The 12,587-nt window shown below is 36.0% G+C and overlaps 1 protein-coding gene across 1 annotated transcript in view; it reads left to right on the top strand.

The window, feature by feature from the left end:
- LOC116853486 (ras-related protein Rap1) overlaps positions 1–12,438 on the top strand; it is a 40,990-nt gene extending 28,552 nt beyond the window's left edge. Inside the window, exons 2-4 of the mRNA XM_032834610.1 lie at positions 10,378–10,655; positions 11,093–11,374; positions 11,558–12,438. Coding sequence (XP_032690501.1) covers positions 10,473–10,655; positions 11,093–11,374; positions 11,558–11,647 — 555 coding nt within the window. The 5' untranslated portion in view covers positions 10,378–10,472 and the 3' untranslated portion in view covers positions 11,648–12,438. The remainder of the gene's footprint in view (positions 1–10,377; positions 10,656–11,092; positions 11,375–11,557) is intronic.
- The last annotated feature ends 149 nt before the right edge of the window (positions 12,439–12,587 follow it).

Raw genomic sequence — 12,587 nt, 5'->3', positions numbered from 1 at the left:
TCATAAAACTTTGCCAAAGCATAGAACTCTTTAGAAGATATTTATATATGGCCAGACGTATGCGAGAAACATTTTGGATAGACAAGAGCTCTTAGATTTTGGCCAGCGTCTCGTATCTTTCTAAGTGCGCGACGCTCGACGATTTTTAATTTATTTAAAAATTGTACAACAACTCCAATGCATATTACTCTTTGGAAAATGTTTTAGCATGCTCTGAATTATACGAGAACTCTTTTAGGATCGCTACATCTCTGAAATTTCCGGCAGCGTCTCAAATCGTATTCTTGTTACATGTTTCCGCTAAACTTAATTTATCTGTAATTATTTTTTTTGCGTTTCTGGGGTGGAACTCTTTATAGAACTCTTGTAGAACTATGAATCTTTCAAATTGTGATATCATATTGCCGCGGAACTTGTTTAGGACAAACTGAGACGCAGCGTGAACCTGGCGTCTCAGTTTGTCCGGACCCAATTTTTCTGCTTTAATGAACAGAACTATTTGTTTAACTTATCAGGAACTCTAGAACTATTGAAAAAGAAGCCAGAACTCTAAATAATTTGTGAGTTTCCATGAAATGAGACGCCAGCTTCACACACACAGCGTTTTTTCATTCAATCATCCTTTTCCATCTCATATCTACATTCTTTTTTCCAATACTTACATAATTTTTGTTAGCTTGAATGTGTATTTTTAGAAATATATGTTAGGAATATTGTTATTAAACTAAATTTGTATTATTTTTAATAATATAAGCTACTTTATCTGTAATCCCAGTTCCTAAAGGTTAAAATTGAAGATTAGTCAGGGAATTTCAAAATTGATTTTCTATAGCAACTCTGACTTCTCTATATGTGTATTTTGATACGAAATGTACGCACAAAAGTCTACATACATACAATATGCGGTCACGACACAAACCAGACCTACGAGACCGCAGGGTTGACCGCGTTTCGCACCGATAGTCCTAAAGCTTTTTTCGTCGTCGCTCCGTCTTTGACGCTCTCTTTCTCCCGTGATCAATCTCCAGTCGCGCAACGGAAAATATCGGCCATGGTCCTCGGTGTTGAAAGTAAACGAACTGGGAAAATACGGGAACGATTCTTTGCAACCAGAGCGACTGCGTCGAATATACGGGGATCCGCCCTAAACATCAAAACTCCTTGAGCGATCTTGCAAATATTGCACTGCAATTAATAATTATAAACCGGCACGTTTTCACGTTAAAAAAATCCCTTCAGGAATGTTTTAGCCCACAAATTAAGGATTATTCTGTTTTTCCTTGTGCTTGACGATGATGAGGATGTCGCGCGATCAGTTTTCATTGTTCTACCGCGTGCGTAAATGAGACACGACATGAGGCGCGCTGTGTGTGTAGGAACGGACGTTTACACACTGATGATGTCTCGTCTTCATGGAGTAAAGACCCGGTTGCGAAGTGAGTCGACGCTGGTAGAGGTGACCGAGTGCAATCAAGTGTATCAGGAGTCGTTGGAGCAGATAACATATTTGCAGGTCAAAGTGATCGCAGCGCGCGCGTACGCCAGTATATACGCGCGACACATTCTTCGTATAAAGCTCACACATAGCCAGAACCGGTCTGTGAATGCGTTCGGGACACAATAACCGTGATTGTGTCTTTTAACCGTCGTGTCTTTTGCTTATGTTTGGTAGTGTATACGCGCGCGCATGTGTGTCGGTTGTGCGCAGGATTTGTGTCCTTTGCGAGGAGTTCGTGAGTGCGCGTCTGCGCTGCATTAAAGCTATGCGCGAGCTTCGTAACGAGTTTTCGTCACATTTCAATGCCGTATCGGTTCGGCATTTAGCGGACTACTTGCGTGGATGTGAATTATGGGGCAAAACGTCGCAGATCGTCGGAACGCGCGAGATGGAGAGTCAGGCTCGTTCCATTCCGGCGGACACGGAAGTCGATAATGGGATTGGTTGACGTAGAGAATGAATCGGCGATAAAACCGGAAATACCGGCGGAATTGAACAGCAAAAGTATTCGGGTAATCGTGAAAAGATCCCGCACGTTTCTTATATGTTTCACACATGCTCGTGCGGCACTCGTATTCACAAATATACGCGCATATGTACGTATTACATATAAAAGAAGGTTATCTGAGATATAGCAAACATTCAGATTCCATGACTTCAGAGCTCTATATTTCTTTACTCTTTAATTTTACGTGGTTGTGACAATCAGGACATATGTTCAGAATTATAAAAACTACAATATATTTCAGGACGCGGAGCAATTTGATCGGATTTACTTTTCCATAAGAAACATGCGGAATGTTTTCGTTCTTGGAGGTGTGGGAATGATTTGGAAAATCTAAGGATTTGGTGAGATGACATGACATGACAAAACATTGACGACTGATTTCAATTTATATATAAATATGTAAAATCTTCATATATTAAGAAAATACATATATACATATATAACAAAATAGAAGAAAGTATTAGAATATTTCAAGAAAACAATGCGAGCATGAGTTGCGCTGCTAGACTTAGATTTTCATGGTTATCACGACGTGGAAAAATCGATTATGCAAATTTTACGATTTTTTGAGTTATATTTATAAGATAAATATATTGCATTTAATTAATTATTAAATTTACATCATACAATAATATAAATTTTTTATTATATTGATGCAGCTACAAATTTACTAAAAATTACACAGAGAAAAGTTTTCTTTGAGTTTAATAAATTTTATTGCATCCAAACAAAAATGTGATCACTAAAATGACTCAAAGAAACTAATATTTAAGGGTCCTGTGGGATTCTGTAACTCGTTATTGGAGTTAACGACAGTTTCGTTATCGTTGCGCAGCTTTTCTACGGTATACAAAAGCTGCGCAACGATAACGAAACTGTCGTTAACTCCAATAACGAGTTACAGAATCCCAGCACTGGGGAGTCACATCATCCATCTTTTTTTAACGACGTCAGAAGCGAGAAAACGCATGCTAAAAATTCTTGCAAAGTACGTCGAGATAAACAGATATATCCACAAAACGACATTTGCGATCGATTAAGTACACCTCTAAAATACTCCGTACACTTTTCTTTTGTTCTAACAATCAACAGATAATTATAAAATAAATATGACGTGCAATCGGCTTTTCTAACCTAATTTCCTCATTATCTTGTCATATTAATTTTCCGATTATCTATTGATTCTTAGAATAAAAGGAAAGTGTACGGAGTATTTTAGAGGCGTATTTAATCGATTGCAAATATCGTTTTGTGAATATATCTGTTTATCTCGACGTATTTTGCAAGAATTTTTAGCATGTTTTCTCGCTTCTGACGTCATTAAAAAGAGATGGATGATGCGACTCCCCAGGAGTCTTAAATCAATAAATACAATGGCTTTTCAAATATAACATGACTGTTTTTAAATTAACAAAATATTATATTAGTGAGAAAGAGAGAGAGAAATAATAGATTTAGACTGAAAAATGAAATATTGAAAACAATATTTTCTTTTTTTCAATCAAATAACATAATTCAACGAAACAAAATTCAAAATATAACTAAATAATATATTATTTAATTAAGAATTTCCTGTATAAATCATAGTGCTTTTTTCCATCAAACAATGTGTAATTTAGTATAACAAAAAGAAAAAATTATAAAGGAAAAATTATTTGATAAATATATTGTTTGGTATAAAATTATTTTATATTTTGTTGAGTCAAACGAATCAAATCGAAATATTAAATCCAAAAGATTGTCCTTTTCGTATTTCTATTTTGTCATTTTATGCGATAAACATGGCTGTCATATGAACCACTAGAATCACACGATGCACGATATCTTCTTACACGCATGCTGATCGATAGTTCAGTTCACTATATGAATCGCGCATTGGAAGATCTACGAAGTGAACTGAGCTACCAGTCAGTATGCATGTCAGAAGACACGAAATCGTGTGCATTATGTGTTGTTAGTTTAAGAAATGCGACCTTTGCAAATCGACTGCTAAAGTTATAGCCAAATTTATACATATCTGTTTATTTGGGGTACTTTCCACCGATAACGATGTTGTAAAACTTTGCGAAGAAAACTTGCTTTTTAGTATCGCGCACAGACTCGCAACCAGTGTCTTTAATTGTGACGGGCTAGCATCTTGGCAGTAATACGCTTAATTAAAGTCAAAGATGAAGGTTGACCAAAGTTCACTTGAATTGCTCGGGACACGAGATCGACGTTCGAGGAGTCTCATGCGGTTCTCGAGGCGTCGCGGAAATGATCAACAAGTAGACGCCTCGAGAAATAGCCGATAAGGATATTGCTAAGAGTTGTGGCAGCATAGTTAAAAAGATTGTCCGACGTTTCTTTGGCATTCTCTTTGTATGCGGAAAGTTGACCTCGAATTTCAGTTGGAGTTGAAAGAACGAAGTTTACACACACACACGCGCGTGCGCGCCAAACGTACACGCATACACACACACACACACACACACACACACACACACACACACAGAGTTACAAGTCTACTAAATTTTTTGACTGCAATTTTCGGTACAGCGATTATTGGTCACAAATAACTGTTTCTTTTTCATTAAAAGATCTTTTTATTGTGTTCATGTAATAATGCAGAGATACGGACCACCTTTTGACTTTGATAATCTGAGATATGTTATCTTGAGATATGTTATCGAGATGATTATCCTCAGCAACATTATACACATTTTAATCGGCAGTTATTATTAATTAAAAAGTTATTAATAATAAATATAATGTAATATTTTGGCACCGTATATATTAACTAAACCTGCGCGATTTCGAGCAGAGCCTTTTATCAACTTTTGATAACAAATAGGCAATAAATTTGGTGGCTATAGTTTTGCTATGGGTTTTGATCAAATTTGTTGTAAATTTGCACGCAGTTTGCGGTCAGTTCACTTATTGGGTAGATAGTAAGCCTTTCAATTTCATCGTTAGCTGAGTGTAAGTTTGTTTACGTTTTTTACTGGATTAGATGCTTTTTTCGAAGTAATGTCTATTATATATCCCATAATCGAAAATATAAATTAATAATAATATATAATTATATATAATTATATATATATATATATATATATATATATATATATATATATATATATTTTATTGCATTTCTACTTTTTAATAAACAAAAAATGTATTTCGTGTATGTATTTTTTAACAACAAATAAATAAATGTAATAATGAGTTAGGTTACTATTACAAACCTTTATAGTATAATAAAACACTACATGCATATGTGTAAAAGTATGCACGGGAGCGGGGCCTCCTTCCGCTCCGTAAAAGAACTAACCTAATTTGACCCATTGTTATATTTATTGCTTCGTTGTTAAAAAATATATATTTTATAGTGAATAATATATTGCATGAACAACGAAAATTGCCCATTCATTGTTACTAAAAATTTTTATTAATAACTTTTTAAATAATAATGACCGCCAGCTAAAACTTTCTAAAAGTTAATCAGGATGATGCTCTTGATAACATATGTCAAGATTACTGAAATCGAAGTGTGGTATTTGCATAATTATCCGTGTTCATATTCCCGAGATCGTGTTGCATCGGTTTCCGCGGGTTCTGATTATGTTTTTAAGGGTTCTGGGTATTTTGTGTAGATATAAATTAAAGGAGTTTTTTTGGGATATTTTGACAAAGAAATTATAAGACGCACATTTTTTAACTTTTCAGCATGTTTTTGTTATGCTTTGAGCAAGTAATTTTCTTATAATTGAAACTTGCATGTTAGTTGAGTTATAGGGTGTGGTGAAATCTTTTTCTCTGTGTAGTAAGCAAACTAAATTTTTGTTTTAACTTAATATTCATAATTGAAATGCTAATCCTAAGGTTTAGACTATATTTTGAACAGATTTGATACTTATGATAAGCTCACGATAGACTCGCGGATATACAGAGTGTCCCAGAACAATGATGCCACCGCTCGTGTGCTTGTATATTAGATTAAACTGGATGAAAAACTTCTCTATCTTTTTACAAATAATTACGTACATCTTTAGTTTTATCATTAATTAAAGAAGTTTGGTGCATTATCACACATAATCGTGCGTCAATCTCCTTTAATTAATAATTAAAAATCTACGTAGTTAGTTGCAACATGATAGAGAAATTTTTGTTCAACTTGACCTAATCTACACCTTCACGAATGATGACACTTGTTTTGGGACACGCTGTATAGGGTGCCTAACGCAAAATGTATAAAATCACATGTGAAAGTAGAGCACGTCAAACTGAGTACGAGGACCTCTAACATTTTTCAAACAACTACATAAAATTTTGAGATGTTAATGAAAAAAGATTGATGAACTAGAGCGCGCGATGTAGTAAGATGGTACAAGATATCGGCTGGCAACTGAAGACAGAGTAAGGATGCGAATGGTGCGAAAACAATTGTTTTTTTATTATTTGTATCACGAGCGTGTCATGCGTGTGTCGCTAAGAAACATTTTTCTTGGGAAACTTTTTCGATAGGATTTCGCGCTAATAAAGCTTGTCTTACACTGTCGGACGTTGTAGTATTCGCCAATCTTTTTTTCTTAAGGTTTCCTGGCTTCTTGCATTGTCTCTTTTTTTAATGACGTCAGAAGCGAAAAAATGTATGCTAAAAATTCTTGTAAGATATGTTAACATAAAAATATACATCCATAAAGTAATCTTGCAATCGATTAAACAAATTTGTAATATCTCGACATTTTATGTGGTTGTTTGCCAGAAATCCTCGTGTTCAGGTTGATGTGTTCTATCTTTACACATTATTTTATATATCTTGTATCACACGCCCTATATAAATTTATGAAATGCTTGAAACAAATAATATTTATTTAAAGGCAGCATGCAATTTTCTGTGTGTACACAAACTACTTAGAACTTTCAACCCTCCGAGTGACAATGTATTTTCGTTATTTTTGGAGTGCAACTATTAATGTCTTCCTCAACTTTTTTTCCCCTCTTTTAGAGTGCTTGAAAAAATTCCCCAAAATTATTGAAACTTTCTTTACTCTTTTAGTCGAAGACCATAGAACTTCTTTATGGAAAATAAATTGTTAAATATTTAATTTTTTTTTATTAATTCTTAAACGAAAGTGCTTCGAGAAATACAAACATTTTTTATGACTTGTATTAGTTCCCGAATACAGTACACGAATAATTCTGGTTGGCACTCGGAGAGAGGGAGAGGGAGGGGGATTAATCACGAGGATTTTAGGTGTCCTCGATGGAATTACGCGCCTTTGGACTCGTTCGTGAACGAACACAGAACTAAAAGCGGGCAATGCGTCTCCGCTTCTCGCGAAGAAGTCGCACATGTACAGATCGCTATCGCGACGAGTGACCCTTCGATTTTCATCGGTGGTACAACTTTGAATTTCGAACAAAAGACGTGGTGATTTATGGAACAGCGCTCTCCCACGCCAAAGCCTAATAACTAGGTCAGGGGAGTCTGCTGCGAGAGTATCCGCGAGCGTTTGCCTCGCTGTGTGTTTGTGTGTACGCGCGCGTACGTGTGTGAACATACACTTTTTCGGTCCGGGGGTATTTTGGAACAACGCCAAATGTTCGATCCGCTCTCCCGGCAGTCCTCCCCGTCGTTATGGTCGATTCTCTCTCTTTCGAATATCAACTTGTTGCCCGCGTTCGATGCCCGTACGACCTAATTTGCGCGCTTAATTGCATCGTACAGCGGCACGTTGCAATGAGACGGCGCACCGTAAATGTATTACAACGTAATTATATTATAAACGCCATATATGCCTCTCTCTCTCTCTCTCTTCCTCTCTCCCTTCCCCCATCCCGCAAAGTCTTGCGCTATCATTCTCGCGAGACATCGCGATCGGCATCGTCGCACGATAGTAGACATCGTCATACGATAGTAGATATCGCCGTCGTTACTATAGGTATTGTTTGGCCTTCGCTAATAAACTTAGGAGAACAACGCCGCCGCAAGCTGCCTGGAAAATCCGGGGAGAAGTTAGGAAAATTAAACACGCTCGGAGCGCGGGAAAACTAGGAAAATTGTGAGCTCGAGAGAAGAGTATTCTTGAGGAAGATATACGCTAATACAAGATGATGAAGTTACTTTCTTTCGTATGTATTACGAGCCCTTCATTTTCTTCCGGTTTACTTAGCTCGCGCTTGTTCTTTTTCTTTTTTCTTCGAGACGCTGCGAGATAGATATTCTACTTCGCAGCAGGTCGGCTGCAGAGATACGTTTTGTTTCGGAAAAGCGGAAGTAGAGACCGGAAAATTTTGTAATTACATTTATGCGACAACTGTTTTTATTGTATATGAGCAACCGCTCTATGGAGAAATACATCTACGGAAAAATTAAATTTGAAAATTTTTTCGCGAATCGTCATTGTGGTACACGTGTTCGTCTCAAAGTAGATAATTGATTTGTAAATTTCTCAAGTAGTACTTCAGTATTATTAATTTACGACCAGCTTGCTTGGAATTACATCTCCTGCGAAACTATCCGAGTTTCGCTGCTTCTTTTATATTAAACACGAAGAGCATATGCATTCATTATACATTTCTGGATAAAACTCTGGACTCTTTGTAGAAATAATAAAAGAAACTGAACAATCTTGACTTTACATGAATCTCTAATTGAAGAAACGGTTGTTAAAAGAGATGCCAACATATTAAACGAAATTAACTCTGTCGTTCTAGGATATTTAATCAGAATATATTAAGTAATTAAATGAATCAATTTTTAATAAGAAATATTTCGGTATCAAATATCTATAAATAAACATATGAATAATAAACATATAAAAATTTTTAAATTACTTAAGACTTCTATCTTCTCGCTACGATTAATTCTATTAATGATGTCAAAAACGATAGAATGTATGCCCAAAATTTCTATAGAATATCGAATAAAAGAATATGTTCATAAAATGTGATCAATTGAGCACATTTGTAAAATAGTCTGAACACTTTCCTGTTTCTTTGATGATCAATAATTAACCGTAAAATTAATATGACAAAATTATGAGAAAAAGTAGGTTAAAAAGGAAAGTTGTACGTCACGTTAATCTTACGAGTATTTATTGATTGTTATTATTATTTATTCATTGTTAGAGCAAAAGAAAAATTTGCAGAGTATTTTGTAAATATACTCAATCGATCCCAATGTTTACTTTTATCTTTTTATTCTGGAAGAATTTTGGACATGGGTTTTCCTCTTTTTTTTGACGTCATCAATTAAGAGTTTTGCGGCGAGAGATCAGGAACTTTGGAATTGCTGAAAACTAAAACTTGTCAGATAATTTTAAAAATTATCTTTAGTGTCCACAAAAGACGATAAATTAATTTATTAATCATTAATTTCTAATTAATAAATGCTGGATAATGTACATACATCAAGTACAACATCGTCTCCGAGGTAACTTTATTAAGCGCTAACAAGTCGGTGAAAGTCCGAGAGTAGCGACTGTCATCGTACAGGCCCATTCATAAGGTAAAATCAATGACGGATTGGCGCAAAGAATTTTGCGCCTGTCGATTGGTCGCGGTGCGTCGCCATGATGCCATTGCCAACCAATCGGGATGTCGTCGCTTCATCCACGTTTTCCCTTCTATCAGTCCTTTTGTCGCTCATTGTTGCGACAATTCGGTTTGCCAAAAGTAACACAATGTGTAGCGCGTTATTTTATTACGGATTTTTTAATTATTACGGTTATTTTAGTACGGATGTACCGTACTCTGGCATCGGTATTTTTTTACAGAACAATTAACTGTTGTACTGCTGTTGTTTCCAGATTCCAGAATTTTACGCTATAATTTCTGATTTTTGGTTAATTTTAGAAAATATTTGGGTATTTCTTTTTCTCTCTGAGATTGCTTGCTTTCAAAGAAAGATGTTTCTTTCATTTCTCATTTAACTTCAAGTTGAAGTTTGCGCGTAATTTTACAACTCAAGGGATTTAATTTTCGAGATATTTAATATTAAGAATTAAGTTAAGAATAATATTAATATTAAGTCGCGACAAAAAAGATAACGTGTTTAATTAAATTTTTGCCAGGAGAGAAAAAGAGTGAGAAGGAGAGGAAGGGAGAGGGGAAGAGAGAGAGAAATTTTATATGATTTCATATTGAAACGATTACACTCTGTCTGCTAACACAAACGCACCCTACCTGCACCTTATACTTAGAAATTACTAATTATGATTCTTACGGTAAAAATTCGCGTGAACTCATCGTATAAATGTATATACACGCACGTATAAAAAACATTGAGTCATAAAAGCTGACTTGTCCTGAACAAGGTGTGTCACTGAAATTAACCTGTTCATTACGTGTGTGGCCTTTAAATAGACATTGCACTGTATTGTTTCAGATCCATTTCACTGAGAGCAAATCGAAGCAAAACGTGGCGGATTCGGTGACCTCTCGACTGTGACCAGGCGCACAGGCAGTAGATAGGGCAAGGAAATGCGTGAATATAAAATAGTTGTGCTGGGCAGTGGAGGTGTAGGCAAGTCCGCCCTCACTGTCCAGTTTGTGCAAGAAATCTTCGTAGAGAAGTACGATCCAACGATCGAGGACAGTTACCGCAAGCAAGTCGAGGTCGACGGCCAACAATGTATGTTAGAAATCCTAGACACAGCCGGCACAGTAAGTATGATATAAATGATATTCTTTTTCTTTATCGGGAATGCCGAAAAACAACGAAGTTATACGATATGTTAAAGACAATTTTTTTATTCAGCAAAGAAAAAATCATAAATATTTTCAAGCGATCATATACGGTGCGTCAACGAAACGTCAATGGGCGACGGTTCAACAGAATATACGCATATTCCGTTATATATGTATCAAAATCTCACATAAATATGCAAAAAATAAAACAGTGACGATTGGATTTTATTCATTTTTGTATGTATTCCGTGTCGCGCGATACGATTGAAAATATTCTCTCGATAAAGTAATGCAAAAAGCACGATTTTATATTTATTTTTTAACACATCTTTCGTAACTATTTTTTTCATTTTATGATTGCGACTATACGAGATGCGTTTTGAATAACACTGCTGTTTTCAATGCGTTCGCAGGAACAATTCACAGCCATGAGGGACCTTTATATGAAAAATGGACAGGGCTTCGTATTAGTATATTCGATAACAGCACAATCGACCTTCAACGATCTACAGGATCTCAGGGAGCAAATCCTCCGGGTAAAGGACACAGATGATGTACCGATGGTACTAGTAGGCAATAAGTGCGACCTGGAGGACGAAAGGGTAGTAGGAAAGGATCAGGGTGTCAACCTTGCCCGGCAATTCAATTGCGTGTTTATGGAAACTTCTGCCAAAGCTAAAATTAATGTTCGCGATGTGAGTTAACTGTCATTCTATTTATTCTTTTGTATTTAAACATCATGTTATAATTGAATATTAAAAAAAAAAAATTAGCAGTTCGCTCAGATCTTTCTAATAATTGTTAACTGAGTTTTAACGCAATTTTCGGACCTAACAGCATTTATTGTTATTATTTTTCCTGTCACTGTTTGTTTTCAGATTTTCTACGATCTGGTGCGACAAATAAACAAGAAGTCGCCAGAGAAGAAGATGAAGCAGAAAAAGAAATCGCTGTGCCTACTTCTGTAAGGTAGATATGGCAAAGCCCATACTCTCCTACATGAAAATCTGAAGATACCAGTGGAAAAAAAATAAACAAGAAAAACAAGATCGAGGCGGATATAAAATAAGAAAAAAAAAGATACTAATGACAATGAGGAGGGGGGCTGACGGAATACTAAAGCGACGGTAAACGGCAGGTCTGTGTGACACCGATGGTTATAGCAAGCCGGACGATAGGGAGGGGGGAGGGGAAGCACGAGGGCACAAGGCAACGCAGCGGAGCAAAGAACGAAGATACGGTTACGGTGCGGAAAGAGAGACACAGCGCGAAGCGGAAGGCAGGAAATATTGTATATACGTTGGTCCCGGGGTAGCTCGTGTGCATGCGCAAGCAACACGCGCATAAAATAGTACGAGACCCCGTGGCATCGGTTATCACTGTAGGAGTTTTGCATGAGCGAATTAAGAAAAAAAAATGATTAACTAATATTATATATTTAGGAGAAAGGAAAGAAAGAGAAAAAAGAAAAACATAAACAGGAAAGAAACGTTCGGACGTGCGCGTGCGCAGGCCACCAGCCCCCATGCATCGCTCGCCGCGCACCTCTCTCTCTTATATAATATAATTATACATAGATGATACACATGAACATGATTATTACTATTATTATTATTAATATTATTAATTATTATTATTAATTATTATCGGATCATCAAAATATTCATAAGTTATCAAACTGTTTGTTTCTCAAACAAAGTATGTTTTTCTATATCTCTCCGTATTAAAGCAAATAATAAAAAAGATCAGTGAATGTTAAGGCCCAAGTTTCCTACTTTTGTAAGCCGACCCATGGACACTGTTTTATTCCGTGCCCCTCTCTCTTTATCTCGTAATTCTTGGGTCTTCTCCATAATTCTTATAATCCGCATCTCGAATATAACATGTAAGAAAATAAGAACGGAATAA

The sequence above is a fragment of the Odontomachus brunneus genome, unplaced genomic scaffold (genome assembly GCF_010583005.1).
Source record: "Odontomachus brunneus isolate Ranch 3 - 2012 unplaced genomic scaffold, Obru_v1 Obru_scaffold_335, whole genome shotgun sequence".
Taxonomy (NCBI): Eukaryota; Metazoa; Arthropoda; class Insecta; order Hymenoptera; family Formicidae; genus Odontomachus; species Odontomachus brunneus.
Note: the sequence above shows the minus strand (reverse complement) of the source record. Positions and strands in the feature narration are given on the sequence as shown.